Genomic DNA, 23,838 nt, shown 5'->3' with positions numbered 1-23,838 from the left:
GTCATATATGCTCGTTTCGGTGGGGCATTATTAATTATATTAATTAATTGTCCATTTGCCTCGAATGAGTCATTTGTGTCTGTGTTAATGCGTTTGTTTAATTGTGTGACAATTAGGTCGGTGACATTTTTATGTGATTTTTTTCTTAATAACTAAAACCGGAAGCCAAGATTTTGATCACATGCTACTATCATATCTTTTGTTCATAGCGATATTTTTGTGAATTTCTATTTCAAGTGCTTCTCGTTTTGTACGAACATTATGGTCTTCTATGAAACTGTGTTCGGCTAGGGTAGAATTACTATTGAAGTTTTTACAGCATTTTTATGTTCATTTTCTCGGTGTGCGATGCGTCTATTAGGTTGTCCAATGTAATTTTTTTCGGAATCTGCATACGCGAAAGATCATCAATCACGATCACCAAATCAAGATCATTAAAAAAATGAATCCCGAGGTGTATATAAAATTAGCGGAAAATATTTAGGTATTTTGCTGTTTCGCAGCGCAAAAACTCCTTAGAAGCTTATGTCCTAGTAAGTTTGAAAATAATCTTCATATTCTCAATAGTAGATTAACATTTGCAATCTTTCCTTCGCCTAAATACAGATAGTAAACATTCACAATATAATTATAGCTAATCATACACGTGACTTATAGTACACATATCCCTCGATTTTCGCGGTTAAGGTTTTTTAAAATATTTTATATCAAACAGCTTAGCGCAGTGATGTACTAACACATATGTTAATGGCTTACTTCCACTTCTTACACTTGACCTACATCTGAAACCTCTCCCACTGCCCATGAAGTGTGTCTTGAGTTGCTTGAATTTTTCTCGTTTACTTTATAATTTAAAGAAACGTTAAAAAGTACATGTGAATACTATTTTATTATTTTATTACAAATTTAGATTTATGCCTCGATTTACGCGATATTTTCTGGAACGTATTTACCGCGTAAGTCGAAGGATAAGTTTATACATTACTTGTATGAATGAAGATATTTTAATAAAAATGCAAAATTCATATTTAAAAAATTTTCAGTCTAAATTATTGTTTTTGAAATCAAGAAGCAACACATTTAATATTTTTTCATTATGACTCTAATATTTTTTTTATAAATGTATGTATAGTCAGAGGAGTCCAATTAGGCATGCCAAAAATCGGACGGCCGTAAAATACGCTTTTCCCGCATAAGCGATCAGCGTAATGGAAAATTCGATTTTGATACGAATCGACTATTTATATCTAGTGTGTGTAATCGGAGGCAAATTCGAAAGCAAGGCTAGAGGGTCAATAAGCTGAAAAAACTAAAGAGGTCCATCGGTCCGTATGCCCACAGTTAAATCGATAGGCAAAAATCTGTCTAATGAAACGTAAACCGGACGTGTCGCAGTCCAAATTAGCCACCGATCGTTCTCTATCAGTATTGTGGATATTTTTTTCAAAGATGTAGCTTTAAAAGAGTATCTGGGGAGGCCGTTCGCTGAAGCACCCCGACCTTGTGCTTTAATTATCTGATAGCGACGCCAGCCTCTTGTCACGTTCTAGTGTCTCGTGACGTCACCGAAAGTACTTTTTCAGCATTTTTTCTACATCTTCCATTCAGCATCGTGTTTATTTATTCTTTATATTAAATACTTTATTGTGTATAATATATCACGCGGTAAATTTATATCGATGTGCTACTTACTTTTTATATTTTTCTCACACTTAAATGTTGAAATATAAATTGAAACAAAAATGAAAAATATTAATAATTATGTACATACTATATATTTACAAAGTATTAAAACTAAGTGGTATATCCACTGTAAATAAGTAATAGTAACATCTTTAAAATTAATCTTGTATTTTTTTAATAAAAACATACATTTTGCAATGTTGACAGTAGAATAGAAAGATTTTCCGAAACGTTTTCTTACGATTATCTGATAGATCTAAAATGATCATAGGATATGCACCATAATGGTGGAATTAAAGGAGTTTTATAAATAATTGAAAACAAATTTCACCATAGATGTTCATGAAGGATCAACAATTTAATGTTATAACCTGGTCTGACAAGAAGTGGAGAGCGACTGCTTTTTCGGTTTTATATGGGTCGTCATGGTCAATACTCGGCAAAGCTTTGAATTCTGTGTATTCGGCTAAATTCTCGTTTGTAACGAAGTAGTTAAAAAGTCTAATTCTGACTAAAATTCTTGATGAAAGTAAATTTATTACACCGTTTTCTTAGAATTAAAGGAGGTTCTTTGCCTTTTCTATTCTTAATCGTCTAGCCAAAGAAATAATTCGGGGCGGAAACAAACCTTTCTAATTATATATTAAATATCTAGTTAGAATACTTTACGTAATGGCTATGGTTGTTGATGTGGCAATAATGTAACTTTATAAATGGCGGGTCAAGGAGATCCATGTACACTACATTTCATTGACCGTTTGACTGTATATTAGCACCAACTGTATCCTTTGTTCAGGCCATTTAAAAGTGGGTTTAATGAATTTGCAGAAAGCTAAGCCAACCAAATATCATACCATCAAATAAAAACTTGTACCTTTACAATCACGATTATAAAGAGAAATTAGTTTTATATGATTTTAAAAATTTAGAGATATTTAGATAAATAAATTAGTTACAAAATAAAGGAATATTATGGACATTTAAGATTTTTTTATTTCTTCAATTTTTTTATTTAGCACGCTATTTTAATAACGCGCTTTTGATATGGTGCTATGTAAGACTTTAAAGATAGTGTTATTGTTATAAAGCTTACACGCGTTTATAAATCTAGGAGTAAATAGGTTTGTCGCAAAATTGATATTATCGCGTAATTATTTCTTAAATTTATAATACTATATTTTATTACAAAAATATATTTTTATAATCGAAAATAATATTTTATGAAGAGAATATTTGTTATGCAAAATACGATTCATGTGAATAATAATGTTTTATCTAACTCTAATATAAATCTATGAAACAGGACATGTTTTTATTCTGCTTTAGTAATTTTCTATTAAGTTAAAAAATACCCCAAACCTACAAAAGATAATTATTAAAATATATTTACCTATTTATTGCATATCTATACGACAAGCGGTTACCCAATGCGTTACAACGGGGTAATACGCAACATCTACGAATTAGCAGTGTGACTCACTGAAATTTTATTAATTATAAATCATTAAAATAGTTTTTAATAAATAAAAATACATTTTTGCTGTATCTTAGTTTAACTAATTAAGCAAATAATATATTTGTATATGGTAAAATTTATTAAATAATATTTATCCAAAATTGCATTTTTTTTACCTTAGGTCATATTATTGTATTTTTTGCCTTAGGTCATATCTAAAATGAGCAACGCGACTAATACCTGATTTCGAATATGAATCAAATTGTATCTGAGAGATCAGATTTAGTGATTATGCTATAATTGTAATCCTAATTGATCGTCACAGATTAGGTTTTCCTAGATTTTTCTTATCTCACGCAGATCGCTGGTCATGCATAGTGGCATATAAGCGTTCTACTTTATCGATGTTCTTAAGAATTTTTCCTTCTCTAGTTTCTCGAGATATTTTGATAAATATATGTAATAAAAATTATATATAAGAACGGAATTGCGTAGTCCGTAACGTCTCAGACTAGTAACTTTGAAGTTACAGGTTCGAGCCCAGGCATCGGCACAAATTTTATTTAAAAAATGCGCTATTATTAAAAAATCGACCCCAGCTGCATTGACATCTATCGGTTATAAATTATATTACAAATAACTCAGTTGGTACAGATTTACCCCGTTGTAATGCATTGGGCATAAGCCTGTCAGGTTACAACAGAAGATTAAAAAAAAAATATATATATAAAATCGGCCATCCTTTTTGCTGGGAAATTTTTGTTGGAAAAAACTCTGTGGAAAGACCCCATACATTTTTTCAATCTGTCGATTCCTACGTTTCTTCTTATCTGATTATTAATATAACTTTTAAATTATCATATAAATGATAAGGCGAAATAGTAAAGAAGAACAATTTTTTATCATTGAATTTTTTTGGACTTTGATTAGCTTTCAGAAAATCATACATATTTTCAAACATCTAGCACAGGCCCACAGTGGTATTATAAAATGCAACGGCTGTAAAGTATTTTAAATTATTCGTAAAAATTTAATTCTTAACAAATGAAGGATCTATAAATATTCATGATAAATTAGCAAATTTTTAAATGAGAATTCTTGATTTGGCATCTCTTTTGCTAAATTCTCGTAAAATATTCTTGAAAATATGCACTTGTGAAATCTATTCATTGTAAACTGTAAATAATTAATAAGTAATAAAATAGATATCACTGATTTACGGAGTTTTATTTCAATTTATTGCTTCAATACTTTCTTAGTAGTTGTTGATTTTGTTAGCCCTGTTGTAATGTATTGGGATAACGCCTGTCATATTGTAAATGAAGGTTTATATATATATTTACAATTACATATATTACAATTACATAATATTTACAGTTACAAAAGTTATAAGTTGTAAAAATTACTTTAGAATCTTATATATAATATAATTGTTCTAATAAGATAAAAATGTAGTAATCTTTCATGAAGCTTTACGTGTGATAAAATGTGATGTTTTACTTTAAATAAATCGAAAAATATGATGACACTATTTGAAGTTATAGTAGTTGTTGAAACCTTTTTAGTAAATATATATATTCATGGTTTCAATGAGTATTATTTTTATAAATATATAAAACTTATTTCATTTAGAGATTAGTAAGAAAAGCGACTATACTTATGTGATTAGATAAATAAGCCACGCAGAGATATTTTAATTTTTTTTTATGTAAATCCATCTTGTGTTTTATAAATTGTATAATATGTATACGTTATATGATACATTCCTAATGCAGGTTATTATAAAAATGCCTATTTACTGGCATAATATCTGCATTCATAATATGCAGTAGCAATGCTAACGACAATCTTTGCACATAAATAAAATTTATATGCCCGTGTTTAACAGCACATTTATACATTATTTCAATTTGTTGAAACCCCTGGGTAGTTATACTGCGAAATATTGGATTAGTGCCAACGCTGCCATGTTTGCTCCATTTACTGCATCTATGATCCCATTTGGCAAGCAAAGTTGAAAATTTTGGCATCCCTCAATAATTTTTACTTATTTTGGTGTTTCTGCGTCTTTTCATTCCACACACCAGTGCATTTTTGAGCAGAGGCGTGTGTGCATTGCAGCTGTGTAATTCTAATGTATTATATCGTTTCGTTTTTATTATATTGCAGGTGATATGGGTGTGTATTCTATGCCGCAAAAAGCAGGAACTCTTATCTAAAACCGGTCAGTGGATACACAAGAGCGCCGGTCAAGACGTCATCATGAGGCGGATAGAAGCAGACATGAGGGGAGGCGAAGTCATCGGCACTCTCGGGGCAATGGGTCCAATGGGTACGATGACTTCGATGAGCCCCATGGGTTCCACCGCTGATAAGCGTCCAAAGCTAGAGAGGGCTCACAGTGCGGCCGAAAAGGAGAACCTGCCCTTGCAAAGGTCCGGAAGTGTACTAAGAAGACAGTACTCCCAGCAAGAGGGAGGCGTGCAGACGTACGGCAGAAATAACGAATTAGACGGACTCATGAGATCGCATCCCCATCTCTTGCATCCCAGACAGCAAGCGGCTAACCAAACAGTGACTATTCCAGTAACGAATCAGATTCCGAGCAGGAGAAGAGCTCCCGGATCGCCTTCCAGTTCAGACGAAGAACTCAGATCTACTCCCGACTGCGTCAGCGACGAAAACGACAAGGGTGAGTCTTTTTACTTGTGAATCTTGATTATTGGACTCGTATATATGCTCTTTTTCTATCATCCTGACTATCTATTTATTGTTCATTGTAACCATTCTGAATATATATTTATTTAATTATTAAAAATTATATATATTATACAAATGTCCTCCCTTCGTGTGATTCAAATACAAGATTTTCAATTTTTTTGGAATATTTTACAAATTCAATCCAAATACACACAAACACACAAAAACATTTTTATACACAAGTTTGTTAACTCAAATCGTTGAGTAGATGATTATTGTTCAAATAGCTTAATTTACACTTATGATTTAAATTATATTTTAATACAGTTTTGGCTGTCTTGTTATTATTATAATAATACACATTTAATTAATGGAAAATGTTTACAAAATTATTATCAAGGTCGAAATAAATAAATAATGTGTTGTATATGAAATTCTAAATTTATTGTAGCTTAACACTAAATATAATACACCTGCATTCTCCACTTTATTATTTTTATTTTGCACTTATATGAGTTGTTGCTCCCGATTGTTTAGAGCTGCAAATCGCACTATATACACGTATATAATAATAATATACTTGTATATAAATCCTTGCGCTTTTTATAATATAATACTTTTCACAAAACAAATATTTTCACGACTTTAGCCTTGCATTTTTTCTATTCTAAATACAATATTAGTAGAATATAGAATCATAGAAATAGCAACAATTTCTATATTATAATTTCTTTCCGTTATTTATTATATTATATAATAATATATTAGTAACGTTTTTTATACAATTACAGGTCGGAGAATTAACTACGATATTTATCTTTTATAATGTTTGTGTCGTATTTAACAATATATTCTCTTCCAGGCATTAGAGACAAAATCGACAATGCAAGATTACAGCGGCAGGCAATTTTAGATGAAAAAATTAAAAAGTTCTTAGCGGTGAGAATGATAATAAGAGAGATTATCATATTTTCGAAACAATTTTATCAATGTCATTTTTCTATCAATTATTATCGTTAAATGTCTTTTCCAGCTGAATATTTGTGAATGTATTTGTATATATTATATATATATTGCTATTGGTTTGCAATATAATATTGACACTATCTATATCTATGAACTATCAGCATCTCTTTATCTTTCACTGTCTTTTACCTTCTGTTGATTTTTTATCAGAACTATGCATTTCTCATTTTCGTCTATGATTTTGTGTGCATCTTAATCGATCTGTAAATAGTTATAGAAACGTGAGAAGTGTTGTTGTGTATGAATGCTATGTTACTTTATCGATGTGTGTTGTTTTCCTTTATAATCTCAATACACAAACGTTGTATTTGTGTGTTGAGATGATTTAAACGATTTTATGGAATGTTTATTTTTAATTTAAACGAGTTACAGCGACGTATATAAAACCGATTGAGACCAGGAGGTGTTTGTCGATTTGTTTCTATATTGTTTTTATCAGTTTTTTCTGTTTCTTCAATCGCATAGGGAAACTAGAAAACTGTTCACGTCTGCAACCCTCCAATCATCACATCATTTCAAAAAATTATTACAACATTTCCAACAACCACCTCGTGAACAGCGACAATAGACTAAATCACATACCACACAACGAATTGTACAACGGCGACCAAGACATATACTATCCTCAGTTGAGTGCGGCTTTAGACATGGACGACCCAAATTTCGACGATATAAACGAAGAGTTTGCTCATTTGAACAATTTCAAAGACGCTAAAACTCACAAAGATTATCCGTGGGAAGATGCAGCTGACAATAGGAGATTCACAGAGAGAAGAAAGAAGACCGTGCGCTTCGACGGTCACGACACTGTACAAAACAACGCGGCTAACAGTCATAAGATCGACCAAAACGACTGGGCTACCGTCAGATGGGATTATGATCGTCAAGAATCGCAAGATTCGGCGACGAAAGACTCCGGCATAGACACGTCGAGCAATTTCACTTCTAGTGAAGACTCCAATAAGGGCGACGGACCTAAGGTATTCTAAATTAGCATACGAGTGATTCTAATATCTTACATACATAGATAAATTTATTAATATTTTTATTCGTATAAATAATAATCAAAATATCACATTTCATCTAGTTGATAAAATATTTACAGTATATATGATTACAAAGCATTTGATTTACTCACGTTTTTCATATCGCTCATTTGCTACAAAAACGAACTAACCCAAACACAAGATGCTCTAATGATTTATTTTCTGTGAATATAACATAATATTTACACTTGAGACAATCAATATCCTAATTTTATATATCCAAAATTTGTAATAAAATATATTTTATTGATTATTCAATGAGTATATTACCTATTAGTGTAAAGAGAAAAAACATTAAAATTATTCATTAAATTTATTGAATACAAATTACTCAATAAAAGCAATAATATATTTCAATAACACAACAGGCTTTACCCCAAAGAGATACAGCGTAAAATAATGATAAAAAACTTGAGATATGTATATTTATTAGGCGCGTGCGGTAAGATACTTTCCCTTTCGCTCGCTCGCGTGTTAAGTGACAAGAGTGAGTGAGAGATAAGGGCACGCACGTCACTACGGACGCATTTTATTATCATTATAATTGTTGGATTATTCCTAATTATGCAATGAAATTCTTACATATCGATATTGTTAATTGGTATATCATATCTAATCTGTTCGAAAATAATTTTAAGTTATGTCGTTATTGTAGCCAATGAGAGATAAGTAAAGGCGCGTTCACACGAGTCGCTTTTGGGACAAATAATCGTGAAAACGCGTCTTATATAATTCTAATTAATGGAAGCTATGAAGTTAATTCTATATAATCATATTATTTTTAATCGTGATATTTGAATAAGGAACAGCTTTCATTTAATTAGAGCCTTAATAATATTATACTACATATTTTATAAATCATTTATCGAACACTGTAAATTAAACGTAAAAATTAGTAGCTATGAATCTTGTAGTGCAATTATTAATAGATGATTTTTTCACATAGAAAAATATAAATAATCAGTAGTTATATAGAGAAATATATAAAAATAAATAAATTTATTAATATAAAAATATAAATTTAATCACTTTATTATTATATATTATTTTTAAAATGTACACATTTATATCATAATTGAAAACATTATATATTATACACATTTTACTTTTGTTATTTATCATGTGTAGCTAGTAATTATTTTTTTTAATTTAGAAAAAAAATATGTATCTTTACTGACATTTTATAAGAAAATATTGTGAGAATAATAAAAAAAATGGAGGAGAATAGTTATCTGGTTTCCCTTAGAAGATAATGTATTTTCATGCACACATTGGTTAACTCGTGCATGTGTGAAGCCCTGAATTTATTATAAAATACACTTAACCTATGTTCACGAATTTATATTATTTACATTGTTAGAGAATTGCATGTCATTGTTTATATTAGCATTTTATGGGGATGGGTGCATGGCTTTCCATAAATGTTGAGTAGTTCATAATTCGTTCATTGTGTATTAGTGTTAATAAGATAATTTATGCAATTGAGATTAAATCTATTTTATAAGGTTTATGGTTAATTTTTTGTATATTTATGCTCATAATGATAATCGAATTAAAGCAAAAATAAATTTTGTCTTAATTGTATCATATTATTGTAAAAATACAATATTTTAAAGTAGTATGCCTTCGTATTTGTCGATAGAGATGAATTTCAATTTTAAAAACGCTGAATAATTTACACTGTGCAGAATCCAATGTCGTGGCAACCCTCGAGCGACGGTTCTCGGATGATTGGTCATATGATTTTAAGGAAAAGTATGGTGGAAGGTTCGAATACGTCTTCTAGCGCCGCCATACTCGGATTAAAAGTTGTCGGTGGTAAAATGTTGGAGAGTGGTTTGAGAGGAGCGTTTATTGAGAAAGTTAAGAAAGGCTCTATTGCCGATATTGAAGGTCAACTGAAAATTGGTGAGTGTAAAAATTGAAATCAACATCCCTGTTATGTGTTTGTAGACTTCGATTGGATCGGTGCATATGAAATATAGAAATGAATACTAAATATATATTATAATAACGAGACTAACCATAATTTATATTGAGCTAAAATTAAATAATCGATTTCAACTAATACAAAAATTTATCAGTATTCATGTTAAGATTATTGTGTCAGTATATGTGTACTTTTAGAAGCAAGGCAAGAACGTGTTAACTAACTTTTGACAAAAATGAGTTGTGATATACACCAGGCGCGTTAGGTGAGATTCATTCTCTTTCGCTCGCTCGCGTGTTAAGTGACGAGAGTGAGTGAGAGATAAGGATGTGCGGAACGCATAACGCACGCCTTTATTTCTCACCCACTCTTGTCACTTAACACGCGAGCGAGCGAAAGGGAATGTATCTCACCATACGCGTCTGCTATACACTTTTTCAAATGAATACCTAGCATTAATGTGTACAACTAGCTAAGATTGTGTTAAATGAACTTTTTTATGAGAATGTGTTAAACTACATATTTAACATTTTTTCCATAATTTGCTTATATCATGTTTTATTTAACTGAAAAAACATATAGTCAACTATCTCCTTTCAATTAAATAAATTGTTTTAATGTCATAGGGAAAAAACATAATGAAAGAACCAAACCAAACTACGTTTATGTCAGTTAACTTGTTCTTGTCTAAGAGTCTTTAAATATCATATAAGATAAAAATAATCATACATTTCAAATGCGCCAACCTATTGAGTACGTGTTTGCTTGTTTGTGTGCGTGTATGTGTATCTTGTATATTGTATGTATATATCTCTATGTAAATGTGAGCTGACACATCACGTTTTGATGATGAAAACATAGGAGACGAAGTTCTCGAATGGAATGGGAGATCTTTACAAGGAAAGTCAGCTGAAGACGTTTATGATATTATTGCTGAAAGCAAACAAGACGTGCAAGTAGAACTCGTCGTATCACGACTGATTGCCAATAGAAGAACTGCTCAGGCTTCTTGGAGATCACACAAAGGTATTTTGGCACTTAAAAAACAACCTATAATAGTTATACAATATATTCACTTTAATATGAACAACAAAACAATAAGTTTATTAATATGCTATTAACTTGTACCTATACATAGGCTTAGAATATTATGTAATATAAAAATCACTAGTGTAAATACGTTTACATAATATATGATACATGAATGTGCATGATCAGAAATTATTCTTCAATCGAATAGTTGTTGATTAAACTGATAAAATGTGTGAAGAATTACAAGAAAAACTCTTTACCGTTAAGTGTTTAACAAAATAGATATTTGTAGTACTCCGTAAACTATGCACGTTTTATTTTATTCCGTTTAATTAAAAAAGCACATTAACTCTAGGGAGCAACAACCATGGACATATAAATTTATTCATCTCGTTTATAGATATTCATTGTAACAGGATGACACGCATATAATTGAAATAGTTTTGAAAAAAACGTACCTCTAAAAATAATTATATTTGTTTTTTCATGACATTAAAATCATATTTTTATCCCATCCTGTATATAATATAAGAACACTTTAATAAACATGAAATACTCACATTATACAATAATGACACAAATCTATATTATATTGCCAAACGATTGATAGTTCCGGTTTATTCTTGATAATATATAAGGAGTACAAATATCATCCTTTATTATTAAATAAATAAAATGTACATATATATATATATATATTGTTATAAAATAATAAACTATATCTAGAATAATTATATTATAGCTAATTTTAATTAGTTTTATTACTATAAAATCGTATAATGTGTTAATATAGATGTTTATACGGAAGGTGTGTGTGGTCATGATAAACCATCAGTGTTAATAACATCTCCTGGATCGCCTGATGTACATGCTAATTCTCGATCATCAGCTAGGCAAGGACGCATATTTACTCATAATCCTAATGTTGGTGGTCGATTACAGGTGATTCAAAAATATGTTTTTGTATTTTTTTAATATTTTTTAAATCATAAGCTAAAAATGTACATCTTGCATTTAAGATAAAATTGAGTTACGATCCTTCGGCTTTACAATTAGTTGTTACTATGGTATGCGCTGTCGGTCTTTTGCCGAGGACTAACGGTCAACCGAGGTGTTCATATGCTAAATTATTTCTACTGCCCGATCGCAACGAAAAATCCAAAAGACGAACCAAAACGTTAGCCAACACCAACGAGCCGCGTTGGAATCAATTATTCGTGTATCCGGGAATAAGAAATATAGACTTAAAGCAGCGAATGCTGGAGGTTAGAATTCAATCCAATCGATACAGTGCTTGTGATGTGACGATGTTCTGAAGATGAATTACATTTTTAGGTAACGGTTTGGGACCTTAACCGACACGGACCAAATGATTTCCTTGGAGAAGTTGTATTAGAACTAAGTCTTATGCCTTTAAACGATGAGCCTGAATGGTATTATTTAACCACACATGAAGAGGTAGAGTAAAATGATACAAAAATGCTCTTAAATCACCACGATAGATCTACATACATATGTCATCCATATTTTAGAGAATTCGCGGCGATCAAAGCGAAATAGTCGATATGGAATCAGTGATAACGCCAACCGATCATCTATCACCGCCGTCTACGTCTACGTCTAGATTATCTGATTCTGATACCACATCAGAATGTGAGTTAGAATATTGCGATGGAATGACGGGAATACCTCGCGATCGGCGTGTAGCAGACGGAGCTAGCATTTCGAGTCTCGGCTCTAGTTCCAGTCCTCCGCCTGCAGAAGTATAATAATTTCATTTTCATTCAATTTAATATAATCAAAACCACTATAATGTTATGTTCTATTCAGATGGAATTAGAATTTGGACGTAGAAGTAGACGAGACATGTCACCGCAGGGTAGGCAAAGATCTGCGATTATGACTAGGGATAACAAACCAAACTCATACTCCCATAGCTATAGAAGGGTAAATTAAACATTTTAATATAACAGCTAATATGCCGATTGATCGGTTATTATTACCGTTTGAAACTTTACTTACAGAACGGCGCCATGTTAGGCCAAAGGTCGCATTCGGCAGCACCCGGCGAAAACTATCAGCAGCCGCATTCTCGTTCGAGGTCTAAAAGTCCACGACATTCGGATCATCGTAGTTTGTCGCCCCCAGAAGGGTGGTCTAGATACTCAGGTATATTGTGATCGACGAAGCGATCATAAATTACTATAAAATTATTTTTTAATTTAGATATTTTAATTTTTAAGTAACTTTATTCACCCATATGCACACACATAGTCTATAGTAAATTGAATATGTGTCTGTTTCGCTTAAATTGCATGTTAGATCAAAAATGCATTAGATAGTGATGTTAGTAAAAGAGAATCTACAGTATGTACATAAAATAATAAACATAAATATATGACCAATTTATACATAAAAAAATTTTGATATTTTTTATATCTATGTATATTCTCCGGCTTAATTTTGAGTAAATTATTTTAATATTTATTTTTTTATTTTATTTTAATATATATCAAAGGTATATAAATCAAATTTTTACACTGCATAAAAATTAGCCCTTTTGCCACAAAGTTAAGATAAGTAAAATTATACGATGATTTTAATTGTTGCCAAAAAACCGTTCTTCAACTTTTTTGACAAAATACTTTATATTTAAATTTTTGTCTCTTATGTAATAAGTGTTTTTCAATGAAGAAAAATTAATATTTTCGGTACATTGATATCATTTTATGCCACATAATTTTATATCGCGTATTTTGTTAAATGTAAAACAGTACCATAATATCATATTTTAAATTAGCTCAATTAACACTAAAGAGAAAATATAAGTTGTATGGCAAAACTAATTTTATCTCGACAGTTAGAAATAAATTTCGTTGAAAATGTCAAAAAATAACTCAATAATTAGGCAAATGGTTTATTTTTTTTGTATAATTCCAATACAAGGGTAGCTCAAGTGTCTAAATTTGAATTTTAATAAATCTTTGTGGCAAAAAAATTGTGAAAAACAATTTAATATCAGATTAAATATACTGAAAAAATGAATAGACTATTAAAAAAAATCGCTAGCCAAAGAGTAAGATTTTTTTAATTAGTAATTATTATAGTAAACCAAAAACAACTTTTTCTACCAGAAAAATAAAATATATGTTGCAATGTTTAAGATTTTTATAGTATTTTTCCAAAATAAATGTAAAGTGGATATATTTTATCAGTATTTTAATACACTTTGAGACATTATTGATATTTAAAGTTAGTATTAAAGTTGTCAGTATACATAATAAATGGTCATATAACAAAAGGTCAGTATTTATATTAAATGGAAAGTTTGACAGTAGTTATAAATTATATGGTTATTATTATAATAATTTAGGGCTCCTTTTGACAATATCATAATTGATATCGTCAGTAAACTGAAAGGTGAAAAAAATACTTAGTGGCTGTGTTTTACTTTTTATACTTTAAATTTAAAAAAACTTTTACTGCATGTCTATGCAGTTACAAAAATTCTCTGATTTTGCCATAAATAACTTAAAATAAAAAATAAAATTTTGAATAAAGTTATACAAATAAATATAAATTTAATTTATATAAAAAATTTAGTGCTGTTTAATACTATCACAATGATTTTTAACTAAGTCTGAAATAAATACTGACCGATAATTATACTGACCACAATTCTATAATATTAAAAAAAACACAATTATGTACATAATTATGTTTTTTTTTAATTAGACCTATAATTACATTTATACTGACTGAACTTTTTATAAATACTGACAATTTAATATTTACAAAGTCAATAAAAAACTTGCAATTTAACATATCGTATAAATCAACTTATCTTATCTTTGTGGCAAAACCTTTCTGTACTTCCTGTACAAATTTTAAATATTTTACCAAATCTAGCTTGACAAATTTTAAAAAAATACTGAATTATATCAAATATTATTTTTATTCCTTATACATATTTTACAATATGAAAGTAATAATGTTATTGCTATTTACAAAAACTATTTTTATCTAAATAACATATTTACAATATATATCTTTAAATTTTCCTCAAAAAAATAAATTTGAGACGAAAATTTAGCTCTATATAAATTAAAATGAAAAAAAAACACTAGTTTTATGTTGATTATTTTAAGTTTTATTCAACACAATAAAGTATCTTGCTGTTTTATTAATATGCTTTTTGTTTTATCATAGATATGCTATATTATACAAATTATTGTACCCAATACTGTAATAAACATCGACTCATATACACACATACATTAAAAATACACACATACATTATTTAGAAAAATGTTACATCTAAATGTTAATTATTATGTATCTATTTTTCTTTTTATTCTATGATGTTGTTATCTTCATTCAGATTGCCCAATATATTAATCTATATACTTTATCCATCGAATCCAGTAGAATGAATCCTGATTTTTTTGTTTCTATTGACTGATTTAGGAGGACATTCATAACGAAATATATTATATAACAAATAGAAAAAGAACATGCAATTAGTCGATCGATATGCATTGATGCAAATAATCACTTAGATGCTTTACTGCTCGAGCATATTCAACTAAAAAATTGTCATTGCAGATTTTATGTATTCGAACGGACAGAATACGATACCAATACAATGCCCTCCAAGATTTCAATCGAGATCTGCCACAGCAACACCCACCGGTAGTCCTAAGAAAAGACAGCTCCCACAAATTCCACAGGTTGTTGATATATAGTACATTAAAAACAAACATATGATTCTATCAAAAAATACAAATATTTATGATTATGTTATGTTCAACTAGACTATTCAAAGAGCATTGAAGGAAAGATCATGGGTCGGTCAAGAGTTTGACGATAGACACGATCACAGCCAGCCTAGTCTTCAACATAGGAATATAACGCATAAATATCGTAGTACTGGTGCTGGGGGTAAGATATGTGTTTAAAATAAATAAGTTAAGACATTTTAAGACGTATTAAAATTAATTTTATAAATCTAAGGTTGGGAACGTCATTACACAGGATTGAGCGATTCAGAATTGGCAGCTACTAGATCTGGAGCTAGAGGTAGAAGAGGTCGTCCATCTGGTCCAACTACTGTAGGACAAGCAACTCTATCGGATCCGTTGGACTCGGATATGGAAAGTGTGGCTTCTGTGACAAGCAGTGCATTTTCAACGCAAAGTGAAAGACCTCGAACCACACATTCGCATTCTCATTTACAGTTAGTATATGAATTTATTTATAATTATACTGTGATTAATGATATGAAAAGTTTAAGCATCATAAAGGAAATTGACTTTATCTAGCTATGAAAATAATTATTCATATCCTAATTTACAGCTTTCGTAAACAATACCAGAAAGTTTTACTCAATTCCAATTCATCTAGTGTACCAATACCAAATAACCCTTCCAAAATACCTAAACTCATTATTTCCGCAATAAAGCAAACTCCCACTGAAGTTGTACTTAATAATATCAACAGCAAACCGAACCGTAAAATTAAACTAAATAGAAGCAAATCTGCTAGTTCCGTAAGGGAGCGCACTAAGAAGTTTTATCTGGCTAGGAGCAAGAGTGCTTCAGATAGAACTATACAAAATCAATACAGTAGCGATAATGATAATAAAAATGATTTTAAAGAACTGTCAGAAAAAGTTAAGCGCAAAAAATCAAAGAATAAATATATTGGTAAGACTAAGTTAGACGTTAAATCAAATAGAACCTTAGAAGATGTAAGCGATTTAGATATAACCAACGAAATGTTTGACCATTCGATTAAAAATTTTAATATCGATCATTCTCCGAGTGATTTGGTTGAAAATCGACTTAAAAAGACTTCAGTAAAATATGTTTCAAATCCATATGGAGTTGGAATTCGCAAGCATTTCTTTGTATCAGAGAATAGGATAATTGATTTATCATACGACTCGGATTGCGGTTGGGTTTCAAAAGATTCGAGTTTGTTATTTAATTTTAATCGACTGAAAATCACAAAAGTAGATGTTAAGGATTATGTGGAAAACTGTGATAATGATAAATGTGATATTGAAAGCACGCATGAGATAGAAAACGATGATGATGAAAAGATCGTTTCTGAGCAACCTAATGATAAAAATTCTGATGGTGAGAATCCAACAAATCAATCAGATAGTACTTTAATACCTGATCTAAAAAAATATTATGATAGACAAATAAGCAATGAAAAATTTAACAGCAGCGATTCAATCAAATCTATTATAAATGAAGTAAGAAGCGAATTCTATGAAAAGTCTACTAAAGAACGAAGAAGACATTTGTCTTTAGATGTGAAGTCTAGTTACGAAAATGATTTAAGTCCAGTTAATCTTACTAAAGACGCAATAAGTAAATCTGACGAATCAGTATTTATTAAATCACCAAATAATAAAAATTCAATTGAGTATGATTCACCCGATGAAAGCTCTAATATGTTTCTCTTATGCAATTCACCTAGAAATTCACTAGTGACTCAGGTCAAACGTAGAAGCTCAACTTTGAGCGTTCAAGAAAAATGTGCTCCTAGTCAAACGAGCTTAGATGAAAATGATGACGTTTTTATTGAAAGCAGTACGTCTACAAAAAGATCTAGCAATTCTTCGGAAGTTAAGCCTACATTAGGCAGAACTAATTCAGTGAGCATCAACGAAAAACCTCAGTACTTTGAGTATTCCAAATCCGATCAAAGTGTCCCAGTCATATCCAGTAAAGACCCTTTACCTTCCATTATAAAAAAACAACACGACACAAAGAAACCACAAGTATTCGATGAAAATAATAGTGCTAGCGTTTCCAATTGTAACAATGCTAATGATTCTATTCCTTTGACCTCTTTTGCCGCCTCTTCATCGAACCGTCGTGCTTCCAATGGCTTGCCTCAATTGAAAACCATCCAATCACTCGCTGCTAATGCTGCTTCATCGTCCCGACGCAATAACTCGAATAATGTACCAAAAAAATCTTCCAAATCTACGACGAAAAAAAAACCGACGAAAAAATCTGGAAAACCGGCCAACAAACAATCGATCAAACGAAATCACCAAAGCGAATACAATGGTGGGAGCAGAAGCGAACGGGACGATAGAGGAAGCAACGGATCTAGATCGGATCGAAGAGAAGGACATCGATCTCAGTTTACCCGTAGTCTAAGCAATGCTGACGTACCTCCAGATGAAAAAGCAGGTTAGAATTATCAACTCAATATATTTATATCTTTTATGTATTATGAAGTATCACCTTTAAGCATATTTAACTAACAAAGACGGAAATCGATTTAAATTTAATGCTAAGCTTAGTTTTAGCTAAGTGTTTCTCTAATCAGTGATTTAATATTGATACTTTATAACATATATAAATATTTTAGTAGCCCCACTATTGCTTTTTTGTGGTCTTCTTTCCACAAAGGCATTAAATATCTCGTAACTATTCTATGAGCAACACTATAGAACACTATTTTCTTAACATTTTATGGCCAAAATGGATATTATTATTTAATTTAAAAAAAACATAACGAACATACAAGCGGCTGATTGTATGTGTATTATTTTAATTATTAAAATGATTTTACTCGTAGACTATTATTTTACTTACACAATTTAAAATTTATCAAGCCAAGCTGTGCTGAAATTATATATATTTTAATCAAAACTGTTTACCTTAATTGAGCAGAATATTTTCAATATTAATTTATGTGTCCAAGTAAAAATATATACGTTTCATTCCATATAAGTATATTCATGATTATAGTTTTGAGCTGCAGAAGTAAATTTAAGAATTTATTTTAAAAACAAGACATCACAAAAAAAAATTCTGAATTTTTAAAATGTATTTTATTATACAAGTTTTATGTTTAGACATATTATAAGAATAGTATTAAAATAAAAATGCACCATAAAAATAATAAAAAAGAAAAAGCAACTTTGAGATCGACTGCATTTAGTCAAACATTGGTCATCTGTTTTTAGTCCAAAACATTGCTTATTATATATATAACTTGAATATTGCTTTAGAGTTTGCGTGTTGAACGCATTTCTTTGACAGGATTACGGCTGCATACACCCCATTTTTAAGCCACGTTAATTTATTAGTTAAATATTTCACAAACACTCAGTATTACTTATTTTTTACAAAGTGTAGTTATTTTTACACTTATCCCGTTTTATTACACCCATTTCGACGTGGAAAAAAAGTTGTCTGAACCTTTGGATTTATTTCGTCAAGACAAATTTTGTTATGCGACAATTGAGAAATGTTTCTGTGCGTACGTTAGTAGTCTCTAGGCGTTTCCAAAGCAGATACAGTCCGTCCAAGATGTGAACGCTCATCGACACAGTATTGGTGAGAAAACATAATTGGGTGACCATATGATATTATACGTTCAATTAATTTTTCCTTTTTTAATTTAATTTGTTGAGGAAAATGTAAAACATCACTTTTTTACTTATTTTGTTTAATTATATACATATTTAGCTCCAAAACATGATAGCAATTTTGGAATCACTCTCCAGGTTGAATATCTGTTTAATATAATATTAACAAAAAAATATTACAGGAATTGTTTTATTGATTACAAAATTTCACAGCATGGCAATGTATAATAAAAAATATAACACATTATAATTCTTAATTCAATTTCCAACGTATGGTCACCCTACTCTTAAAACAGCCCTGATTTAGTATTGGTAACGTTCTCCTATCGGTGTAAATAAATTCGCGCAAAACATGTATGCGTGAATGCGTACACTCACCCTTATTTCCAACACAACGATGATGAGCGTTAACATCTTGGATGAATTATACATTCTGGATTCCGGACGTTGAGCTGTACCAATGGATGCGAAGAGAGAAGCGGCGGCTTCTGCAATCTTCGCTGGTCTGAAGTAGGGTCGCCATTTTTTTGTCTTTTTTTTGTTTTTTTTTTAATAATAATATATATCCACTTTATAACTCAAAAATACGTCACGATTTTTATAGATTTATATTGTATTTTGGTGAATTTTTAATTCTACCAACATTATTTTAAGAAGTTCAATATATATGTATGTTATTTGCTTTCCGTGAACTCATTTAATTTTTCTTTAATGTTATGTATTCGTTACAGATGGAAGCTTAAGCGACACAGCAGTAGGATTACACGTTTTAGACAATGGATTATCGAGCAGGAGCAGAAGAAGCCCCTCCGATAATTCTCCTGTAAATAATAAATTAGAACCAGGCGTTTTGCGCGCGAGTGCCCATTTCGGCGCAATGGGCAAAAAGAGCAATTCAACGTCCCAATTGTCTGCAACAGGTACCAGAAAATTGACTTCTTACATAAATATGCTTATAGAATTATTATTAAAAAGGTTTTTAATTTATGACATGTTGAACATCTCACATATAGTTATATTTTAGCAGATTTAATACTGATTTTATTTTTTACGTACCGACAACAACAAAAAATATAATAATTCATAAAACAAATTTAAACAAGCAATAGATATGCGCAAAATTTTATTTAAATACCAAATTAAAGCTTCAAGATCCCACAAAACACAAGCTTATTACATTATATAATTGCGAATGAGATAATTAAATTGTATTTATATCATGTTATTATTATTGCAAGCAATACTTGACATAATATAATATTCGACGATCACACCTAAAGATACATAAGATACAGTTAAAACACGATTATATAACTGAAATAACAACGCTTTTGGATTGGTTAAAGTCAAATGTTTTTTTTATCTAATGATTGATGCTCTTCCCAGTATCCGATGCACTTCCTTTCCCATGGCTACACGGGTGCTTGCCTTTTGCAATATTGGTTGCTTTTTGCTGAGTTTTATGCGAAATTCTCCAAGTTCCTTCACACGAATCGACTGATATCTCTTCTTTGAAAGTTGTAATTTTCTCTTTGTTACAACCTACATGTACTATAATATAATACAATTGCTAAACCACGTCAGATTCACGCAAAAGATAGGCCTTTTGTGTGTATCCTTCCACTCATGACAAAAAGTTAATTGCAAGTACCAACGAAGAGATTGAAGAATCCGATTTTGTATGGAACATGGAGAATACTTCAAAACAAGGTAGGATTTGTTTGTTTTCAATTTGGTTGTTCAAAATCAAAAAGATGAAAGTGTAGCGTCACTGAATCACGATCATTTTATTTTTATTTTTTATTATTTATATGTTTCGTTTCATACATATACAAAATTAAATGTGTTTGTGTGTGTATATATTATATCTTTCATGAAAGCTTCAATTTTTGTTTTAATATGCTTTAATCAAACCATATACATCACAATATTTCGTAATAATTAGCTTAAACGTCGTATGTATATATTATGTGTATATTTGTACGTACATATATACATACATATGTAATATGTATTGTATATGTATGTATACATGTACATAAATATATATATGTACTCTCGTGTATCAGTGTAATATTGATTATTTATAAACAGTAGTTATTCATAGATATTTTTTAATAAAATCACAATTATTTAAGAGGTATATAGTGAAATAAGATGAATAATTTAAAGATGTGTTTATAATGCGTGTGAATTTAATTAGTTTAATTATCTCTGAATATATTAAAAATATAGAAAAACATTCTAAGCGTACTGTAATTTTATATGTAGCCAATTTTTTATATTTTTTTTCGGATAGTAAATAATTATTTTTTTTACTTTTCCAAATCTCATAGTGAAACTAGACTATTAATTATTAAATTAAATATTCTAATAATGAGCTACGTAAATGTAACTCATGATCAATTTATATGTAAAATTACAAGTAATTATACATATGAATAAAAATATCTTATAGAAGATAAACGTATATATTGTGATAGTGAAACTAAAATTAATATTGATTTATTAGAACAATCAATGTTACTAGTTCAATCGGCTAGACCTGTTTTTGGCATTATGCGAATAGATTTTTAGAATGATTTTCTTTATATTTAATAATTCAAGAGCCAAACTAAGAGTGGTAAGATGCTAAGCTCATCTTTTAACTATCTAGTTTATATTTAGTGTTAATGCATGACCAGAATTTCACTACATATTTCAAAAATATTTCAAATCATCTTATAACTTAAACTTATATATATATTTGAGTAAAACATCAGCTTTTTAAGTGCAATGTAAATATGTACTACCTAAAAATATATTATGTCAATTGATTAATCAATGTTGGGTTAGGTCGAAAACGTAGATTAGGTTTTGGAAAAAAGGGCAAAAGCTCTTTCACAGTCCACCGAAGTGAAGAAGTGGTTCCTGGGGAGCTGCGACCACCTGGTGGCCTCTCAAGAGGTTCTTCTGCCTCCAGTGACGGCGAAGGCTCTGGTGACGGTGACAGGTGTTTAAAAACTTATATTTAAACGACATAATAAAAATCATTCATCAATTATTATAATATTATAATATTAACCGAATCACATTCTAGATATTTTGATCAACTTTGTATATAATAATTATTCTGTAAATCAAAACTATAGACTTTTAAATAAATACACATACTATATAAATACACAGTTAAAAATATATCAATTGAAAAAAGTTAATGCAAGTATCACATTATTTGTAATAATAACATCAAAAATGCTTGTGTTGTTTTTTTTTATTATTATTTTAATTATTATCGTTATAAAATATGATGTTCTATCGATTACGAAATCTCTTGCTATATGTTCTTTTATATATATGTGTGAGAAGCATGTCATATTATCTCTACGCTGAAAAACTATATGTGGTGTTGTAATAATACAATAGATTTAATTTAGATTTGTAAATGTTTAACGTTTAACTATAAATATATAGAATTGTTTCAATAAATGTTCATGCCATGCTGATTATTTTCGCATATTATAATTTAAGTATGAAAAAAATATATTTATGAATTATATATAAGGCTACCATATTTCATAGAAATAGACAGTTTTTATTTTTTATTTTAAAAGAAAACGGTAGCGTTATGTATAAAATTAGGTATTTCGCACACACAAATATACATTTAATATTTTCTAACTATCTATCTAGGGGAGAGAAAAAATGTTAATTTGTTAACTCGTCAACCATTTTTGTCCATAAAACCTTTCCCCGATTCCTTACTGTTATGTCCTTGAGAGCATTAAATATGGTTAACATCAGATGTATCGAACGTAAAAGTTATAATTTAATTTAAAGAGATATGTGTATATTATTATTTTATTACGATTTTCAGTTAGGGGTCTCTTGCGCGCGTTAACCGCGCGAAGGCTCCTTTAATATATTGTGTAGTTGTACGGATTAATGTATTGGAAATATTTGTAAAATACTAGTATTAAATAGAAAAAATAGTGACTGATTGAAGTGGCTTATGATATCAGAGATAGGCGGAATCCCCGCATCGGGAAGGAAGCGGGCTTCGGCAGGATGCATCCAACGTTCTCAGGAGGTATTGCCACCTTCTCCTTCTGTCCGCGCTGCCAGTATTGCCTCAATATCTAGTTCTGAGGCATCATCGTAAGTACATCGGAAGCTGCCGTCCTGCTCGATGCCTGCTTACTGCTGCTATAAATATAAAATCATATTATAATCTAACGAAAACCACAGCCGTCTATACATTCACCAATCACACAAAAGTAACATTGTATTCCTTCATTGTACTAGTTGACTGGTGAATGTATCATGAAAAGGCTGTATCGGTACCAAACTTCTGACAGCACATAATCTATTTTGTGCACAATGTGATTATTATTAATTTCGTACCCTTACCTATTGTTTTCTATACATCTACTTCTCGTTATAGCCCTATATCTATTGTGTGATCTGTGGTTATTGAATTTTTCATGCCTTTATCAGAAAAAAAAACGAAACGATTGTTACACATGACGTTATTATTGTATATGTACATCTCGATGTTTTTTATTTTGATTATTGTCTTTGTGTT

General features: G+C 30.1%; 1 protein-coding gene across 27 annotated transcripts in view; it reads left to right on the top strand.

Moving 5' to 3' along the window:
• The window catches only part of Rim (Rab3 interacting molecule), a 42,684-nt gene that overhangs the window by 11,695 nt on the left and 7,151 nt on the right, over positions 1 to 23,838 (top strand). For 3 of the 27 annotated variants that reach the window (XM_088194375.1, XM_088194370.1, XM_088194377.1), the window contains exons 3-18: positions 5,309 to 5,831; positions 7,331 to 7,845; positions 9,600 to 9,819; positions 10,703 to 10,867; positions 11,667 to 11,815; positions 11,893 to 12,138; positions 12,209 to 12,331; positions 12,406 to 12,636; positions 12,704 to 12,820; positions 12,898 to 13,042; positions 15,479 to 15,606; positions 15,688 to 15,814; positions 15,887 to 16,109; positions 16,229 to 18,087; positions 20,006 to 20,194; positions 22,110 to 22,266. In XM_088194375.1, coding sequence (XP_088050501.1) covers positions 5,309 to 5,831; positions 7,331 to 7,845; positions 9,600 to 9,819; positions 10,703 to 10,867; positions 11,667 to 11,815; positions 11,893 to 12,138; positions 12,209 to 12,331; positions 12,406 to 12,636; positions 12,704 to 12,820; positions 12,898 to 13,042; positions 15,479 to 15,606; positions 15,688 to 15,814; positions 15,887 to 16,109; positions 16,229 to 18,087; positions 20,006 to 20,194; positions 22,110 to 22,266 — 5,117 coding nt within the window. Of the gene's footprint in view, positions 1 to 5,308; positions 5,832 to 6,701; positions 6,779 to 7,330; positions 7,846 to 9,599; positions 9,820 to 10,702; positions 10,868 to 11,666; positions 11,816 to 11,892; positions 12,139 to 12,208; positions 12,332 to 12,405; positions 12,637 to 12,703; positions 12,821 to 12,897; positions 13,043 to 15,478; positions 15,607 to 15,687; positions 15,815 to 15,886; positions 16,110 to 16,228; positions 18,088 to 20,005; positions 20,195 to 22,109; positions 22,267 to 23,275; positions 23,412 to 23,838 lie in introns of those variants that run through there. The other 24 variants (XM_088194387.1, XM_088194385.1, XM_088194376.1 and 21 more) reach the window with 21 other exon arrangements.

This window comes from Plectrocnemia conspersa, unplaced genomic scaffold (genome assembly GCF_051122295.1).
Source record: "Plectrocnemia conspersa isolate PC_06_02 unplaced genomic scaffold, ASM5112229v1 ptg000010l, whole genome shotgun sequence".
NCBI lineage: Eukaryota > Metazoa > Arthropoda > Insecta > Trichoptera > Polycentropodidae > Plectrocnemia > Plectrocnemia conspersa.
Note: the sequence above shows the minus strand (reverse complement) of the source record. Positions and strands in the feature narration are given on the sequence as shown.